At 33.4% G+C, this 18,816-nt stretch overlaps 2 protein-coding genes across 2 annotated transcripts; one reads left to right on the plus strand and one right to left on the minus strand.

Annotated features, from left to right (window-relative positions):
* The first annotated feature begins 3,298 nt into the window (after positions 1 to 3,298).
* LOC131643669 (probable F-actin-capping protein subunit beta) lies at positions 3,299 to 7,064 on the plus strand. The gene is made up of 8 exons (XM_058913962.1): positions 3,299 to 3,542; positions 3,713 to 3,783; positions 4,630 to 4,743; positions 4,969 to 5,051; positions 5,153 to 5,226; positions 5,387 to 5,506; positions 6,436 to 6,531; positions 6,671 to 7,064. Exons 1-8 carry the CDS (start codon positions 3,414 to 3,416, stop codon positions 6,752 to 6,754), a joined length of 771 nt encoding a protein of 256 aa, XP_058769945.1. The 5' UTR covers positions 3,299 to 3,413; the 3' UTR covers positions 6,755 to 7,064.
* A 5,433-nt stretch (positions 7,065 to 12,497) lies between these two features.
* Positions 12,498 to 15,488, minus strand: LOC131643671 (very-long-chain aldehyde decarbonylase GL1-9-like). Its single transcript, XM_058913963.1, has 3 exons — positions 15,211 to 15,488; positions 14,543 to 14,896; positions 12,498 to 13,378 (listed from the first exon to the last, which is right to left on the minus strand). Exons 2-3 carry the CDS (start codon positions 14,765 to 14,767, stop codon positions 12,836 to 12,838), a joined length of 768 nt encoding a protein of 255 aa, XP_058769946.1. The 5' UTR covers positions 14,768 to 14,896; positions 15,211 to 15,488; the 3' UTR covers positions 12,498 to 12,835.
* Positions 15,489 to 18,816: the final 3,328 nt, after the last annotated feature.

The following is an 18,816-nucleotide window of genomic DNA, read 5'->3' on the forward strand; positions in this document are numbered from 1 at the left end:
ATTGTATAATGTATTTGTCAATAACATAGTTTAATATGATCTTGAAAACTTCATATTAAAGGTCATTGTCAACATGCATCTAGAAAGTACCTTTCTGGACGACCCTTTGGATTGATCCTTCAAGAGCTACGAAGATTGCACTCTAAAATAGGGATGCCAACATGTCGGGTTCGGGTTTCACACTACCCAAATTCGTACTGGAAATCACCACCAAAATTCGAACCCAAACCTAAAGGTTCTCCGAGTGGCAAAATAACACTCACGCTCACACCTGCTGGGTTTGAGTTTTTCCACCCAAACCCGCAGCAAAAATACAAAAAATACAACAACAACATTGAAGAGTTAACATGAACCCATTTGGTCTAACTCGAATGATTTAACACTTTGAGGGAAGAGTTTTGCTGGGAGGCCATGGTTGTGAAGAATCTTAAGAAGGGAAGATTCTTGAGTTGTCGTTACTGTGTGAGGAAGAATGAAAACAAGGAGGAGAAGGAAAATAGAAAAGTGAGATATAGGTGTCAGTAGAGACGACATAGTATTATGGGTATTTATGTAATTTAATGTTTAAGCGGGTGAAATTTCGGATCCGGTTTTGAGTAATCCTAACCTGGCACCCGAATCCAGTCAACTCGAGTTTTCATCCGTTTGATTCTGTTCAAGTGCGGGTGGGCCCCGTAGATTTGGGTCTGCCTGTCATCCCTAATCTAAAAGCTTTTTTCATTTGACATGTTAATTTGTGGAACTTACTAATGAGGCACTTACTCATTTTGTATGTTTCTCATTTTGCATGTTTATTTTGACACTTACTATCGGTCCCTTAATTTTAAATATGAATTAGTTATCTTAGTTTAAACAATTTTTCTAATTCTTAACCAATTAGTTTTACATTGTTTAAAATGATAAAAAAACGGTGGATGGACAAGAACTATTAAGGCACAATATAGTATCCAAACATACATCCGTGCATAGAGAGAAATTTCACTCGTCTCGGGCCTAGCTTACACGGTTTGAGGAAGAACAAACGTCTGGCACTGAAGGATCCGAACATGATCCGGGACCTTTATCTTAGATTCATGTTTCTCGATCTCAGGGAACATCTTGTGCTCTTAGTCAACCATATGTACTTGCTCCTGCTTTGTCTCCCACACCAGAAGGATATGTTAGAGCCCATCAAACACATCATTATTTCTACTTTATATAGTTCTTGTTGCTCCTCGCATATGAGACATAGAGGTAAATATTTAATTTAATTATAATTTATTAACTTTATATATAGACTTTGTTACACATGTATAGACCGTAAATTGTTGTTAGTGTTTACTGAGAGATGACATTCAGGGACATTGTTCTTTTATCTTCCATTAGTGAGATGAACCTCGCCCTCGATAATGTTTCTTGTCTACTTGATTTGCGTATCAAAGACCAACTACAGGATCACTCTATGATTCAAATGTTTGAAGCATTCGACTTAATGGTTGGACACTTAAGAGTTTATCTTAACAAGGCCTAATCTGAGATTACTCAGACACGATGATGACATTTATGATTCAGATGGTTGGAGAGGATGTACACCAACCATTTGAGTGGAGATGTTACTTATCATGATGATGAATCACTTTGAGAGTATCATATATTGTATGCCATAAATTTTTATACTTGGCTGGGACATTAATTTTTGTGGGTAAGAGTGCAACGTACATTGATGTTGTATATATGAAATACTTCTTAGATATACAAAGTATTCATTAGTACAAATAGAGAGTTGCATCTCTAGTTTACTTGTACGCATGACTAGACGAAGCGTGTAATTTCAAAACTAAATAGTTAGTAGGAAACAAGTGTCTCCTTCAGGTAATATTCAAGTAAATTAACATTTTTATGTGATCACATGTACTATTTGGGTCCTTTGACAAATTGTACACATCTTTAGAGTTAAAGAACATTATCCTCCTTTGCCCATCCCATAAAAATAAAGGCAATTGAATATGTCATCTCTGTAGAAGTAACACCAACAAATTCAAGTAAAGGTAGTTTGTATTTGTTGGTCGTATACGTCGAATTCATTAACAATACCATATAAAATATGTTAATCAAGTTAATAGATTCTAGAAGCGCCTAAAATATATCTTGAACATATTTTCCATCACCATACATTGTATACCTAAAAACATAATGATGTTCACCTAACATATTTTATAGTGGAATAGATAATTGAAGACAAGTTAATAACGACCCTCGTGGAGAGGTCTTTGGTATGGTGGTGACTGTTCGACCCCCGTGGAAAGGTCTTTGGTGTGGTGGTGACTGTTCTTTGATGATCAAAGAAGGTACCGGTAAAAAGATTAGCAATCAAACGCTCAATTTAATATGAGGTTGATGTGGAATTTTCATGTATGTGTTGAATCATATTTGGGTGTGACTTTGACTTATACTTATATAAAAGGGATGATTATAACAGTCTTTGATTAGAATATTTTTTTCAGCTACCTGCAATTTTTTTTAATTTTTTGTCTATTCGCAAGTAACATCAAATCTGCAAAAGAAATTTGCATATAATTGAAAAAAAATTAAAAAATATAGGAGACGTTAATCCAGTTGGTGTCTTCTCTTTAATCTTTTTTTTTATTCATGGATATATTAAAATTTTTGACTTTATCCCTTTGCCCGAGAGTTTTGATATATTCATCTCACTCCTTTTTATGCTATTTCTTTCTCTCATACATGATCCATTTTATAATTATAATTCATACGGGCACGTGCCCGTCTATCCGCTTTTTATTGCGCATCCGTGAAAATATAAGCAATAATTTTTATTTAAATTTAATTTTAGAAAAACACAACATGTGAAAGTTAATAGCAAAAAGTTATGTAGGAAGTTACATGGAAGTTAAAAGTGATTTTAATGAAAGTTATCATATAAATTACACAATACACAATATTTATTAAGATAAAAATGATAGAAAAATAGCTTACACCGAAACAAAGATTTTATTTATACATTAAACGTATCTTTTATTTTAGAAAAATACTAACGAATATCTCTAAGACACTCGTTAAGAAATTAAAACAATCTTATAAAGTGATATCTAGTAAATAAGTACACGGACATTATTAAAGAGTTACAATAAAGAAATCTCTTAAAAAAAGAGAGTTATAATAAAGACATCACTAAAGAAGTCAAAAATAAATATTTTGCATCAAAAAATAAATAAATTTTGTATTTTATTGTTTGACCAATAATAAATAAAGAAATAAATTATCAAGATGATTATTTATGAGAGATAGAAGGTGGAGGGAAATTCGGATAAAAGGCCAATAGAAGAAAGCCAAACAAAAATCTCTTCAAACAGTTTCTCTCTCTGAATTGTTTGAATTGGAAGAAAAAATAGAGAGAGAAAGAAAGAAAGAAAGAAATGGAAGCTGCGATGGGACTGATGCGGAGGATTCCACCCAAACACACCGAAACTGCTCTCTCTGCGCTTCTCAGTCTCATGCCCAACCACTCTTCCGATCTCCTCTCTCAAGTCGATCAACCACTCCAGGTCTTTCAATCTCTACATTTTTCCTTTACATCGTTTCAATTGCTCTTTTTCGCTGCTCAGAAATTGGTGTATAAAAATGTAGAAATTAGGGTTGAATGGGGTTAATTTAAAAAAAAAATTTATCAATTTTTTTTTTATTTATTTGTGAGAAATTGTTGGTGACAAAACAGGTTTTGTGCGATGTGGACTGTGGGAAGGAGTTCATATTGTGTGAATATAACAGAGATGCTGACTCTTACAGGTTAGTCATGTTTCTCTATCTAACTATGATTGGTACAGTTTTAAACTTTATAATACTGATGTGTGTTAAATAAATTGCTAGTTATACTAGGAAGTTTTTGGATTTAGCATGTTTTAAGGGGAGAGATTTTTATTACATGAAATTGATTTGATTTTTATTGGGGTGGTCAGTTGATGGAATTTGTATGTATGCTTTAAAGACTAATAGATCAAAGTAATGAAAAAAGACATCTGGGTTATGTAGTAAGGAGAGTAGATCAGGTGAAGGGTAGGTAGACAAACTGTTAGAGATAAAGGGAGACTTAGAAAAACTATAAGAGAAACTATTAAGAAAGATCTCGAGATTAATGAGTTGGATAGAAATATGATATTTGATAGAACATTATGGCGTCATTTGATTTGATCCATGTAGCCAACCCATCTTAGTGGGACAAGACTTGGTTGTTGTTGTCTTATAAGAACTGCAAGCTACCTTGTTGTATGAAACAAAATATTGGGTAGTAAAAGCCAAGAAAGTAGACTCGGTGTTGTAGAGGCAAAAATAAGAATATCACGAAAGATGAGTAATTACACAAGATAAGATTGGAAATATCATTCTTTGTGAATTGAGTTAGCTCTTTATAGTAGAAATTATGGTTGATTCTTATCTTAGGGATCGAATCTTGGACTTATATGTAATACTCTTTCGATGTCCTAACCCATACCACTGGGCCTCTCCTTCGAGTACCTTACGGAAAAATCCATTATTTATTTCTTACGACTGTCCCATTTATTTCCATATTGTAATTTATTTTAGTATTAAAGGAAATACAACGTTAACTTATTATATTATTGTATCTTTCTGCAGATCACCATGGTCGAATAAATACCACCCTTCATTAGAAGATGGATCGCTTCCTTCTTCAGAGTTGAGAAAGCTTGAAATTGAAGCAAATGAGATATTTGCTATATATCGTGACCAGTGAGGTTCTTTACTTACTTTATCTTTTGAGCTTTGCTTATGTGCTGTTTTAGATGTCTAGCAAGGGCACCTTTCTACCTAGTACCTTATTGTCGAATTTGTTTTCTTTCAAAGAAAATTACTTGATGAATGACCATCCTTTGTTTTCTTCTAGCTATCTAAATGAATGTAGTTATTAGCTATCTAATTAAGATCATATGTAACCATTAATGAATAATGTCATAGGTATTATGAAGGCGGCATTTCATCAGTTTATATGTGGGAAGATGAAAATGAAGGTTTTGTAGCTTGCTTTTTGATAAAGAAAGGTAAACTTGCTTTTTCAGTATGTATACTATAATTGATACTACTTCTCATATTTTTTACTTTTTCTCTAATCATGGGATTGTTTCAAATTTCATGATTAAAGATGGCTCAAAGGCAGGGCAAGGTCGTAGGGGATATTTAGAGGAAGGAGCATGGGATGCCATACATGTTATAGAGGTAAAACGCCTTTGTTATTAAGACCAAACATTGATTAAAGTAGCAGCATAATGATCTTTAATCAACTGGAAAACCATAACACACTTTAGTTCTAGTTTTTTAGCTTCTTTTCTTGCATTGATTTCAAAAGTTCTTATCCTGCTCCTTAATCTTAAATTAGGTTGGACCAGAAGAAGAAGAAAACACCAATTATCGGTTAACCAGTACAGTTATGTTGACTTTGACTACAAGCAACGAGTCATCGGGAACCTTCAGTTTGTCTGGATCAATTAGACGCCAGGTGCTTTCTTTGAGAATTCTCGAATCTTGAAACTTAGATTAGCAATTTTATGCTAAGTTTGATTTTCTTTCTCAAGACGGTGCATCTTGAACAATGCAACTTCATTGAATAAATCATATGGTGGTTGTTTGACGAATCCACATTTATTATTATACTATTAGAAGAAAGACTCAACTAACTTTACTTAGTTGAAGTCCGTCTGTATCTAACTCTAGGCTAACTTTACTCCTTACAATAACAAGTGAAGTCTAGGCCTATATTAGAACCCTTCCCCCTCATAATTGCAATTGAATTCTAGAATCAATAGTATTCAGTAAGAATCTTTCTGTTTCTCAATCTACGTTCTCATAGCTGAGAATTACATAAATCTAACATGGTACCAGAGTCAGGTTCTGAGCCATTCACCATTTATATTTACGCTCCGGGTCCAGGCATGAGGGGATGTATTAGAAAAAAATCTCAAGTCACAGAGAATAAAGACAGACTAAAATGAGTTTATAAAGAATGACACTTCATCTTACAAACCATTTTTGTAAGACTCTTCAATAGTGCTGTTGTGTAAGCCCCATAAGCGTGTAACTGGAAATTTTGGTATAAGTTGGTCATTCAAGTAATAAGTGCCTCTAAACACTGGTCAGCCTTAAAACTTCAATTTGCTTTGAATTTTGTTCAACCAAATAAAAATGTTTATTAAATCCTAAATAATAGGCTATCCAGAGGCTTTCTAACTATTGATATATACACTCCTTATTCCTTAATACTCATAATTATGCGCTAACTTCCAAGCATTAATCAAGTTTCTGTGCATTTGAGATTTTCCGACAGGTTTTCGACTTTGTCAAAGTGTGTATAATTTTATTTGACCAGTTTAAGTATGGTTAGTTTTTTTTTTTGAAAAAATTCTAAATAATATTTCCGTGATATATTAGATGAGTATGAAGCTATCAGTTGCTGATGGACATCTTTGTAACATGGGAAGGATGATTGAAGAAATGGAGAGTAAGCTGAGGAACTCACTTGATCAGGTACTTCTTGATTATAGGATTCACATTTCTATAGGAGAGTTGTCAAATTTAGTAATTAGTTCCTTCATAACTATGACATTTCAAACTAGAAGGAAATGCACTTGATCTTTAACAATCTGTATATTATTGTGTATTACAGGTATACTTTGGAAAAACAAGAGAAATGGTTTGCACACTAAGACCACCATCTGAAGTGGTGCAGTTGAGAATCCCAGACAGCTGATTGCGTTACACCGAGTGCCGGAGACAATTTTACCTCGTTTTCTTCATATGTTTTAGCATATTGGCTGGTAATTTGTGTTACAGTATTTGAAGTAGGCAATTTCACATGGATTGGTGGTTCTGATGGTCTTTGTCTTGCTGAGGTAGTTCTGCTTGTTGTTTGAATGTAAACTGCTGTGTTCTGTAGTGGATAGCAATATAGCACCATGTTTGTTGTTTTCTTGTTGATACTGAAATGATGATTCAACAGAACAGTGTACCTCAAAAATAGCTTATGGGAATTCCTGAACCTAAGCATTTATGGTGGTTTATTATTTTTCTTTTGTTTCATGTCTGATCAAACAATTTAGAATGATTGTATTCTTGATTTTTCAACTCTCAAAGGATCGTTTTGAGGAACATCACACTGTTGTAACTTCTTTATTATAATCTACTACTATTATTATTTTTTAAATCTGAAACATGGTGCTGCTATCAGTGGGTTTGAATTATTGAAATATTCTCCTCTCATAACTTTTGAATTCACCATTTTTATTAATTGTTTTCCTTCACTATCATAACTTCTTAATTTTTGCTTAGTAATTAAACAAATATTACCTGTTTAAACTTGTCTTTTGATAAGCTTCAAATTTTATGTTTTCATTTAACATCCCATTTGCCTCACTTTTAAAAGCCACATTAACTTTTTAAGTTGTCATATAGAAAATAGAAATTGCTTTATAGTATTCACTATAACTAGAAAATCTCACATTTCAATAAGGAATAATTTGATTGTGATCTTCATCTAATGAAATCTGAACAAAAATGAATTGTTAACTCAAGATTAGCCGTATCTACTAAACCCACCTTTAGAAGTAAGAAATTTCTATCTCCAAATGGATGTAGTCATTTCCCTTTGAATTTTATTTAGAATTTTAGAATGTTTTTTTTAATAGAGGTAAATTAAAAAGGTTGAGGATATCCTGTTTGTTTCAGCTTTAAAAAAATGGATTTTTTTCTTTGTATTTTTTAAAATAGATTTTTCAAAACCGTTTTTGAAAATATTATAAATTTTTTTATATTCGTTTTTTCTAAAATGAAACAATAATTTTGACTTCCTATAACATAATATACATTATTGAAGATCAAAACTTAGTCAAAATCGCTATTTTTTCAAAAAGTTGTATTTTAAAAATGATTTTTATGAAAATCTATTTGAAATAGCATCAAAATTAAGTGATTTTTTTGAAATTTTGATATCCAAAATTTTCCCTCATAAATAGATGAAATACCTAAAATCACATTTTAAGAATAACTATCCAAACAAAATTTTCATTTGAAGCTTTTAACCAAATTTAATCCATCAGAAAATCAACATATCCAATCTATTTAAAAAAAAATCAAAGACACAAATAAAAAGTGTCAAAATAAAAAAAAAAGTATTCTTTAATCTATCCAAAGATGCATTTTTCTTTTTGAAAACGTGAAATATTTTGAATCTAAAGGAATGTATAATGTGTAAAGTACTTTTTCATTTAATTAAAAGAGGTCAAAGGACAATGTTCCCGTTAAGAAATACACAAATGATCAACATTGAGTTAGTTTCAAGACAAAAATTTCTCCAATTCTTCCTATTAGCATATTCGATAGCAAACATGATTTCACGCAATTCAACTTGAAAGGAGGTGCAAACTTCAATCTTAATTGAGAAAGCTCCCAAGAATGATCATAAATTAACCTTAAATATGTCACCACAAGTTGATATTTCATAATTTCATCTTGAAACTCCATCTATATTGCATTTAATCTAACTATAATTAGGAAAACACCAATTAACTAGTATGATTCTAGGTGCATAAGGAGGTCAACATTTGATGTCAAAGTATTTAATAATTATAAACTCGTGAATTAAAGAATACATGTTCCCCTTGAAAGAAGTAGATGCCATAAATACCAATTGCTTAACATGAAAAATGTATCAATCAAAGTCAATTTTACTATTTTGAAACATGATATCATTTTTGTATCTAAAGTTTTCCAAAGAAATATTATGATAAGAGTCATGATCAGATTCTGAATTTGAGAGCTCAAACTTCTACTAGCAAGTTTGAATAATCTTTTGTAACTAGTTTTATGAATGTTCATGTCAAACAATCGCTTCATCTAATGCTAGAAAAGTAAGGTGTGTCTGCATATAAGAAATAAGTGGTCTACAGTTTTCACATTTTGATTGCACATAGAACACTTTAAAACCATATGCATTACCCTTCGAATTAGGTTGTAACACTGTAACTACACGTCAAGAATAATAATTATAGCATGAACTTTGGTACATGATACATCAATGTATATTGCACCAAATAATTTTTTTACAAATTCAACAAGTCTAGCTGATACATCATCCATTATGCATAAATCTTCAGTGCAACGGAAGTATGCTTCATTTCATTGGGTCTTAAGTGCGAAGTCCTAGGTTGTCAATTCCAATCCAAGTGTCGACCTATCGGGAAAAATTTGGGGGTGAGATACTAATTTCACTGGGTTCCTAATTTAAACCACAAAATCATTCACTACCCCTCTATCCGGTTCAAGGTATATCTTGTATAATTCATCAGGGTAACTCGCATACTCAACCTTGATTACTAGAATAAAGTAGATATCTAAGGTATATATAGATGTTGTGGCACTACATAAGTCCTAAAACACCCTCACAAGAGTCCAACTTTTAGGTCGTGTTATCCAAGTGAACCATCCAACATTATGTATCGTGACTCACCCATCCTCTATAGAATCTAAAGAAAGGCCATTCACCCATATAACTCATAGGTAACCCTCATGGGTCACAACCCCCCAGGGTCCCTACCATAAGCATAGTGTCTGGATTGTCTATCCTACTACAACTTATACGGTCTAAACCATACATTGTCCCCTATAATTGAGTATAGAATTGGAAGTGCAATTATCCCCTTTAACTCGTAGGCCATAGAATGTGACTAAGTATCATGGAATAAAATCATATCAACATGATCACACCATTGGGATAAGATCCATATCCTCCCATGAATAGTTTAATATCCATCATTTAGGAATATCAGAATAATCACATATTCCTCTATCGGGGATCATCGGAATACATCACATATCCTTTAGTTAAGTTACTCAGATAAATCTCATATCATTTAGTAAGTTTCCATGATAATCACATACCCTTAAATTGGATCAATGGAATACAATACATGCCAGAGATTGTAATCCACATTCGCACGAGACATCTTCTTGCATTCACCTCGATATACCGGATGTCATCTTACGAATGTTACTCCATTTTCATCTCCATCCAATACTATGTCAACTATAGTGTAGGTAAAACTCTCATATCAACTATACTTAAAATATTTATCTTACTAGGCAAGTCAAGGCAATTACCTAAGTATACTTAGTGCTTAAGGGTTTTCTTAACCTACGCACCTCAAACTTGTATGACATTTTCTACCTTCATTTGTAATAGGAATCATGTATACAATCATCCCATGTTAAGGATCATTAACTACCTTAAAGAGGGCGCTTAGAACAAAGAAAATTCAATGAACATATGGAATTACACCATTTCCTCAACTCATAAAGTCAAAATATCTAGAATTCTATCATGTTATCATCAACAATTTAAGAAGGCTACAAACACATACAAATTTCACCTAGAGCCATAAATTGTGATCATAGCTTAAAAGAGAGGAAATCCACCTTGTAAATGGAGATGATGACGATGATGTTGATCTTTGCTCCTCTTCTAGCATACAGAAGGTTGTCTTCAAGCTCCACATAACTGTTCCATTTTCATATCCCCTTTTAAGCCAAGAAAACGCCTTCTTCATCTTCCATTCCCCTTGATCATACATGTTTGGCTTCTAATATTTTTGCTAGCTCAACCAATAATCATCAATTACCCAAAGAATTTGTGTTTAGTGATAACTTTACCTTAATCAAGCAATACTAACTTGTATGCAAGACTATTCCATCCTTTACTCTCCATTTCGAGTGTGGAAGAAGGATAATGAGGAAAAGACCTGGAGAAGATATGAGAAGCAAGGGAAATGGGCTGGGGGAGAAGGAGATAAAATGAAGTTTATGAATGAAGTGTGATTTCTCTTCCACATAGACTTATATGATTAGGAGCATTAGATCCATTATACCCCTTACTAACTTATGTGAATTTCCAATACTACCTTTGACCACAAATCCCTTGGTTTAGAGACTTACTAAGTTACTTAGATCCTTACATCATCTAAAATTTCATATTATCCTTTTTGTCCATCATTCTTTTAGCTTAATACTTAAATATCTCCTTAAACAAATATTAGACTTAATTAGGCACGAATGTCATTTAACTGTTGCAAAGTAACTGAAATGCCCTTAGTGGTTAAAATGACTATTTATGACTCTTTCTCCAAATTCTATTAATATATGAATGATTGACCTTTTAATCAACAACTTAGGATGGGATATCTCGCAGGTTGTCTTCTGTTGCAATCACATTATGAATTAGCTTTCAAGTCACTAATGACTTAGCAGGTAGTATATAGGGATGCCAATTAGGCTTAATGTGTTTTCTTTTGACACAGTTTTATGCATCTTTAAAAAATAGATCATCATTTGCAGATCTCGTCCAAATGAGTCTATCAATAGTAGTATTATTAAATGATAAGTTAATCTTTAAAATATCTTTAACAATTTGAGTAGCCAAAATTGATAAGCCATGAGGAATGTTTTAATTAATATTTTGGACAATTGAATTTACCTTAAGAGTTTGCATAAATTGAATATCCACATGCAATACTAGGTGTAAATCTTTAATTTTGTATCCGACCAATTATCAATCCATAAATTGATGTTCTTCCCATTACCAGCCTTCCATCTACTATGTTCTTCAAAAAATAAAAATGAATGCTTATTGTCAGACTATATTGAAGAAGAAGTATGATACATGATTGATTTTTTTGTGTCTGAAGTATCTACAACTAAGCATATAAGACAATTGATTATTCGGTAGTCAACAACTTTCAACAAACAGACAAACAACCAACTTTATCTATTGTCTTAATATCTCCCAAATCAATACCTCTTTCAGGAGTTAAGATAGACAACCTGTCTTCTATGATCTTGGTGATGATTTTGAATTGAAAATTTGCAAGTGCATATCTAATATATTTTGTTTAGGTATTAAAGTCATATTGACTGACTTGAGATTAGAAATGATTCAACCTTATTCAAAGAATTGATTCATTGAATTGATCACATTCGTTCCTACTATATCCCAATAGATTTGAAATAAACGTTCCACATAATCATTAGAATCTGAAGCAAAATTATCATCCATATTGTACAATACATTTTTAGTTTCATCTGATTGAGAGATTCTAATGAAATATTCATTATCCGCGTGAATTATAACTTTTGTTACTTTAGGCCATGAAGATGTAATTTCCCTTTGTATGTGTGAATACCACAACTACATATTAATCCTTCATTTAATGGTTTAAAATTAGGGGATAAAAGTTTATGATACACAGTAACTAAAATCCACCTTCAAACATATCCAACAAGGGTAAACAGCTCATTTCATTATCAATAATAAGATCAATACATTGTGGTGTGTCAATAAAAAGATAGACATTGTCCTAATAAACTGAAAACTAGAATTTGGTTTAAAATCTACAATCATATTTGGTAGTGCCTAGTTCAGAGACATCCTCCAATGAAGCTTAAAATTTATCAACCACACGCTTAAAATTAAAATCAAGCTCGGAATAATACAAAGTAGAAGTAACAAATATGGTAGCTAAAACACCTTATACTCTTTAGGAACTTACACCTTAAAAAATGTTTTTGTAAGTACATCATAAAAATGAAAATCTCATTAACCACCACATCATTGTTATGCTACACAAGGTGGTTTGACAAACCTACTGTAATAAGATGATCATCTGAAAACATTGTCAAGCCACCATACAAAAACCAGTAAGCTCTAATCAACTCGCGAAATGTTTGCAGCTATGCCTCCGGTTCCATGGAAAAATCGCAAATTACAATGTAACATTCGGTGTAACTAGTCCTTTGCTGGCCTTGCTTCAAAACCCCCTTCGGCTCGCTTTACAAGATTGAAAGGCATGTATGTCCCAAGAAGTTTATCCCATATGGGAAAGAACGGTTGCGAATAATTGTATTTCAGTCCCTGTAGTTGATGATGAATGTCATGATACGCCGTGTTATTCTGGAAAAATAAATGGAAGATATTCCCGGGCAACCATAGTCCACAGTGATCGTCGACGGTTTTCACAACTGCAAAGCAGAAGAATATAACGGCCGTTCTCGCAGTCATGCCTGAGACAAGAAATGAGATGGCTCCACCAACGGTGTCGAGTAGAAGACCCTCGATAGGGTGATTGTAAAGGGCTCCTATTGCGTATGGAACAACCAGTCTATGATGCTGGGAGTGAATATGGCGGTACAGAAACTTGTTCTGATGCATGTACCGGTGCACAAAGTACTGCCATGTATCCATCACAAACATGGCAATAACAATCTGAATAATTTGCTTGGTGATAGAAGGCTGCACCATAATCCCTGATGCATTTGATGTTGTCGTCAGCTACAGAATTATACCAAACATATTAGTCATTCGGCTACACAAATTATTTGGTTTAGTTTACAAAACGATAACTGTTGTTTCTCTAATCGTACATTCATAATGATATATATAACAGCAGTAATTTTATTGTAGCGCATCGTTAAACTATACAGTGTTCACGTCGTTAAACTACACAGTGTTTAATCCAGTATTAGAAGCAGTAACCAGGTCTATTAATATAACTGCTCTTATGCATACAAATTTTCAATTCACTAGGTTGTACATTTTAGGTGAATAGAAGCCAGAAATATAATTAACTTTTGTTGAATGTTCATCAGTTTGCCAAACCAGACAAAAAAAGTCTCGTGTTTTAGATACAGTGAAATGCTATCACCTCAACTGACACAAATATTTATATCTACAACTGCTTAGCACAAGGACGAAAAAGTTCAGGATTCTAATTATGGCTCGAGCAAAATTCGGGGTCCATTTAAAAAGAGAGCTTATTGCCCAACAGACAAAAAGAGAAGTTATGAAGATCTCGAGATTAACGATTTGGATAGAAACATGGTCCTGAATAGAACATTATGGCGGGAGTTGATCCATGTAATCAACCCCACTTAGTGGGATATGACGTTGTTGTTGTATTGGTCAACAGACCATGTAAAACGCGTTCGATTTTAAATGAAAATACATTTCATTTCCCATAGAGTTCAAGGATAACCAAAGAAATCAGCAGGAACAACACATAAAAGATGAATATGATAGCTCAAAGGCTCAACAAACCGTGCCTAGTTTATCACGGGACGGGACATCTGAGTATCAGGTTAAAAAACAACTTGAAAGCCCATCTTTTATGACAAAGTCCATTTTTTGAAGTTCTATGGTGAATATGGTCAAAATGTTTACCCCCTACATCTGTTATGTGATTATTATACTAAAATGGCTTCTCTATAGAGCTATACTCATGGTTGTTTCAAGGGAATTTCTAATTGAAAAGAGATTGAACAACTTTGTAACACAATACACAGAAAAGCAATCAAGTAACACAGAATGCTCTTAGCTAAAATTGTTTTTAACTACAAACCAGAATAAGATTTTCAACTATGATAAACTCCATCGACTACAAATTTGAACAAATATTATAACTAGAGAATAATTAACTCAAATGTAGAAACGACTAACCAAGATGAGTGCAACAATCGCCTGAACAAGCTGCTGAAGCAAAACCCCTTTCACAACAGCTTTAAAAGGCACCAAATTCTTCTCTCCCTCATCTCTCATAGTATGCAACCGATAATTATCTAAAGGCGGAAGCAAGTGATAAAATCCAGCATATATCCAATAAACAACAATAGGAGCAAACGTTCCCATCACTTCATCACTCACATACCCTTCCCAGAAAACCATTATATAAATTCAAACAGCTCAATTTTAAGTTAAAAAACAACCCAACCCAACCCAGAAAAACAAAAAAGCAGCAAGTCAAAGCTGCATTATACACCTAAAGATCTCAACTTGAACAAGCTCCTTCAAACCCTGAAAAGTAAAATAAACATATAAATAAAAAATTAAGGTTGTTTTGTTTATGTTTATCACACAGAATAAGAAAGAAAAACAAAAACAACTAAAAAGAGTAAAAGACAGACATAGCCTCCATCTTATGTTTGCAACAGCTACATAATAATTCTTAAACTTTGGAAACACCAAAAGACATGAAAACCAAAAACAACATACTACCCATAACCTAAAAACTTCAAATTTTGATACTTTCACAACAAGAAAAACTAAAAGAATGGAACTTTAGAAGAATGTAGAAGAAACCCAGAAGAGAATCTGGTAAAATTCCTTACCGAAGATTATGAAAAGGGTTTCAAAAATGAAACTTTTTGAGCTGGAAAAAGCAGAAACCTCGATCAGATCTAGGAGTATATAATGGTGATGGATAAAGAGTGGTGACAGTTGTGAGATTCCAATTCCAAAAGTTTGAATTTTAATTTGGAACTTGAATTATTGGTTTTGTTACCCTAATATTCTATCTCACTTGTCGTGCGCCTTGTTTTCTCCCCCCAAACGTGTTTGGGAGATGAGAAAATGATTGAACCATTTTGTTTTTGGCCCCCCATTTCGTGTTTTTTGTTTGCTCGTTTTTTAAATTAAATGCAATTTTAGTTCCTTTATATTCATTTTTCTAAATTTTTAGTGCCTTTTAAAAATAATCAATTGTTTGATCATCTTATGTGTTTTTTTCTTCATATTTCACTTTTGTTCGTACAGCTGTCAAAATGGTCCAGGGCCAACCCATAAACAGAGTAATTTAGTGCAGGTCAGGTCGTAAAATAACTTAAAAAATACGATCATATCTTTTTGGTTTACTCCATTGGACCTATGTTTTTCATGGGGGAGCTCCGGGTTGACCCATTATAAAAAGATTTTGATAAATTTTAGAAAAAAAATTGAGATAAGATATGATTGCATAAATGTGTTTTCAAGTAATAAAGAAAAGTTAAAGATAATGAAGATATCTTTTCAAGATGATGTGATCAAGAAAATGGTTGTGAGACGAAGAGAAAAATTGATAAATATTGGTGATAATATTAAGTTACTTTGTGTTTTAACATTAATGTTTTTGTGATATATATAAACATCACTTAACTAAGTTTATAATGACTATCTACTTACGTTATGTAGCTTCTATCCTTTACAACCCTTTTATAAAATTAAAACTATAATATTGAAATACAGGTCAGGTTGGCCCATCGGGCTACACTGGCTTTTGAAAAATGGGTCGGACTTTCTGTAGCCAATTAAGCAATTGTGTCGGCCATGGCCAACGTATTTAAACATTTTGGCCCATCAGACCGAAGCGGGTTGGGTCGGGTCGGCCTATTTGACATCTTTACTTGTTCGTCATTCCTATTACATGGCACATTAAAATTGACTCCACTTACTAAACAACTTTGTTGTGTCATTAAATGTATATTATTAAACTTTTTTTATGATTAATCTGATTTCAAAATGAAATGATACAAATAGAATCATAAAGCTTCAGGTATCCTCATCGTGTTCATCCCATTTCCTATAAAGAAAACCTTAGATTTCATTTTCATCCTCATTCCTTGTTGGCATTTTGTTTCCATCTAATTAAGCAAGTAATTGTGTCTCAATGCTCGAAGTCTAACAATCAATCACTTGGTCGTTCATTTCGAAATGAATGCAGACGTAGACTCGAATCTCCATTGATGACATCATGGACTGATTCCAACCCAAGTCGCCATTTTTTTTGTGAGATGTATAAGGTACTATTCATCCTTAATTTTACAAAACTCTGGATCTTTTTAATGTTTGTTAAATTCCTTCATCTTTGTTCTTTAATTCCAGCTGCATGGGGTATAAAAGGTGTAGCCATTTTATCTGGTATAATGAAGAAATGTCTGCAAGAGCCAAAGAACTAATCACTTCATTGCCCCAAAAATTGGATCAAGAATAGACAAAAGTGAATGAAGTCAAAATCAAAGTTGAATAAATGAAGATGAAGTTGAAGTTTATGAATATTATGATGAAATTTATTGTGTCCATAACATTTGTATTGTTAAATCCGATTAGTTTTACCAAATGTAATGAAGTAGTTGAGTTGGTTTAGTTGAATGTGAAGTTTTGTAACCTATGTTAACTTTGAATGTAACATTTTAATGTTAAATGATGTTTAGTTTATCAATATGACACTTTGATGTAATAGATCATTTTAATGTGATATTCATAACAAAGCCTTTTAATGAAGTTGTTGGTTTGATTTAGTTGAATGTGATATTCATAACAGAGCATTTTAATGTAACATTTGAATAGAGTTTGGTTTAACAATGTATCATTTTGACAAATATTGGTTTATCAATATGGCATTTCACAAATAACAGAAATATTTCCAAGAACATAAACTTTTTCATAAACATTGCACGAAATATCAGTAACAACTTATTCTTAAATATTGCACAAAAGATCAGAAATATCAGCCACATACAACTTGTTCGTGACAACAGCTTATTCATGACAGAAAACAGACATTACAAAATAACAAATATATCATCCTAAAACTATTCTTGATTTGGTTGTGGAGGAGGTAGTCCCTGTGACGAACTTCCTATTGCAATTATAGTGGTTGACTTTGTCTTCTTGGTCTTGTACCATGTCTTTGTCTTGGTCTAGTCCTTGGTTTTGGTATTGGTTGTCTTTGCATTCTTGGCCTTGTTTCTACCCTTTAGTACAACTCTATCTCTAGGTCTCTTTCCCTTGTAACTCTTCATGTTGTGGCCAAGTTCTCCGTAATCATGGCATGTAACAATGGTAAAAAAAAGTAGGCAGTACATGTGGATTTCTAGGCTCATCATTTGTATTGCTCCTCAATTTTTTGGGATGTCCAATTGAACTTCTCATCAATGGGGGATTGACTGCCAGTTATCCATCTAAAGGCCATAGTTGTGGTCCATTAGTTAGGTAGATGATATTTGAATAAGAGTCTTGAAACATAGCTTTCCTACACACAATTACATCACATAAGCACATTGTGGGCGGCATTGGCCGCCTCCTTATCCTTGTATTGAATATATGTTTGGAATTTGAGGAGGAGGGCGTCCAGGGAAGAAGGAGTCTCTATGCCGACAGACTTTGCAAAATTACTGCACGGGTGTAGGTCACATTCGAGCAAATACTTTTTCATATAGTCCATCATGGAGACTTGGACGACCTCTTTATTGAATCTTTCAATGAACGCCCGAAGGGATTCATCTTTTCCTTGCATGATGGCTTCGAGGGACGCTTCAGATTTGTGGTGGCGCCGAGAAGCTGTGAATTTTTGGGAGAAGGTCCTCCCCAGTTGCCTCTAGGACATGATGGATCCGTCAGGGAGACTTTTATACCAGGCCATTTCAGCATTAATTTAAAAAATTCATTAATTTAGCGGGGGTTATAAACCTCCGCAATCAGCATTTAGTTAAAAAGACTATACAAAATTCACGACGGTTTGTAACCGTCGCTACTTGCAATTTACGGCTGTTTCCTAACTGTCGCAATTAATTAAAACGGTTGGAGTGGTAATTTTAGCAACCGTCGCAATACACCATGGCGACACACGTTTCTACGACAGGTACACAACCATCGCGCCTAACCTTTTGTGACGGTTCAGAACGACGTAACTTGCCAAAACTAACCTTCGCAATTTGACAATTTTCTTATAGTGGGGGGTGTACCTGCAAGGCTCTCAGACGAGCAAGTCAGTAGGAGTAGAGATACGTGTGAGTGTTTCAAGGGTTAAAAATTTGTCACCTGGACCTCTCAATTGAGAGGGTTTTTATATTGTCCCCCAACGCATGGCCAATGGTCCACGGTTTGGGCTGGAATCGTAAACCTAGGCCCAAAACGCGCGACTGTCGGGTTTTTAGGAGTAGACCTAGGGATCCTGGGAA

The sequence above is a fragment of the Vicia villosa genome, linkage group LG1 (genome assembly GCF_029867415.1).
Source record: "Vicia villosa cultivar HV-30 ecotype Madison, WI linkage group LG1, Vvil1.0, whole genome shotgun sequence".
Lineage (NCBI taxonomy): Eukaryota > Viridiplantae > Streptophyta > Magnoliopsida > Fabales > Fabaceae > Vicia > Vicia villosa.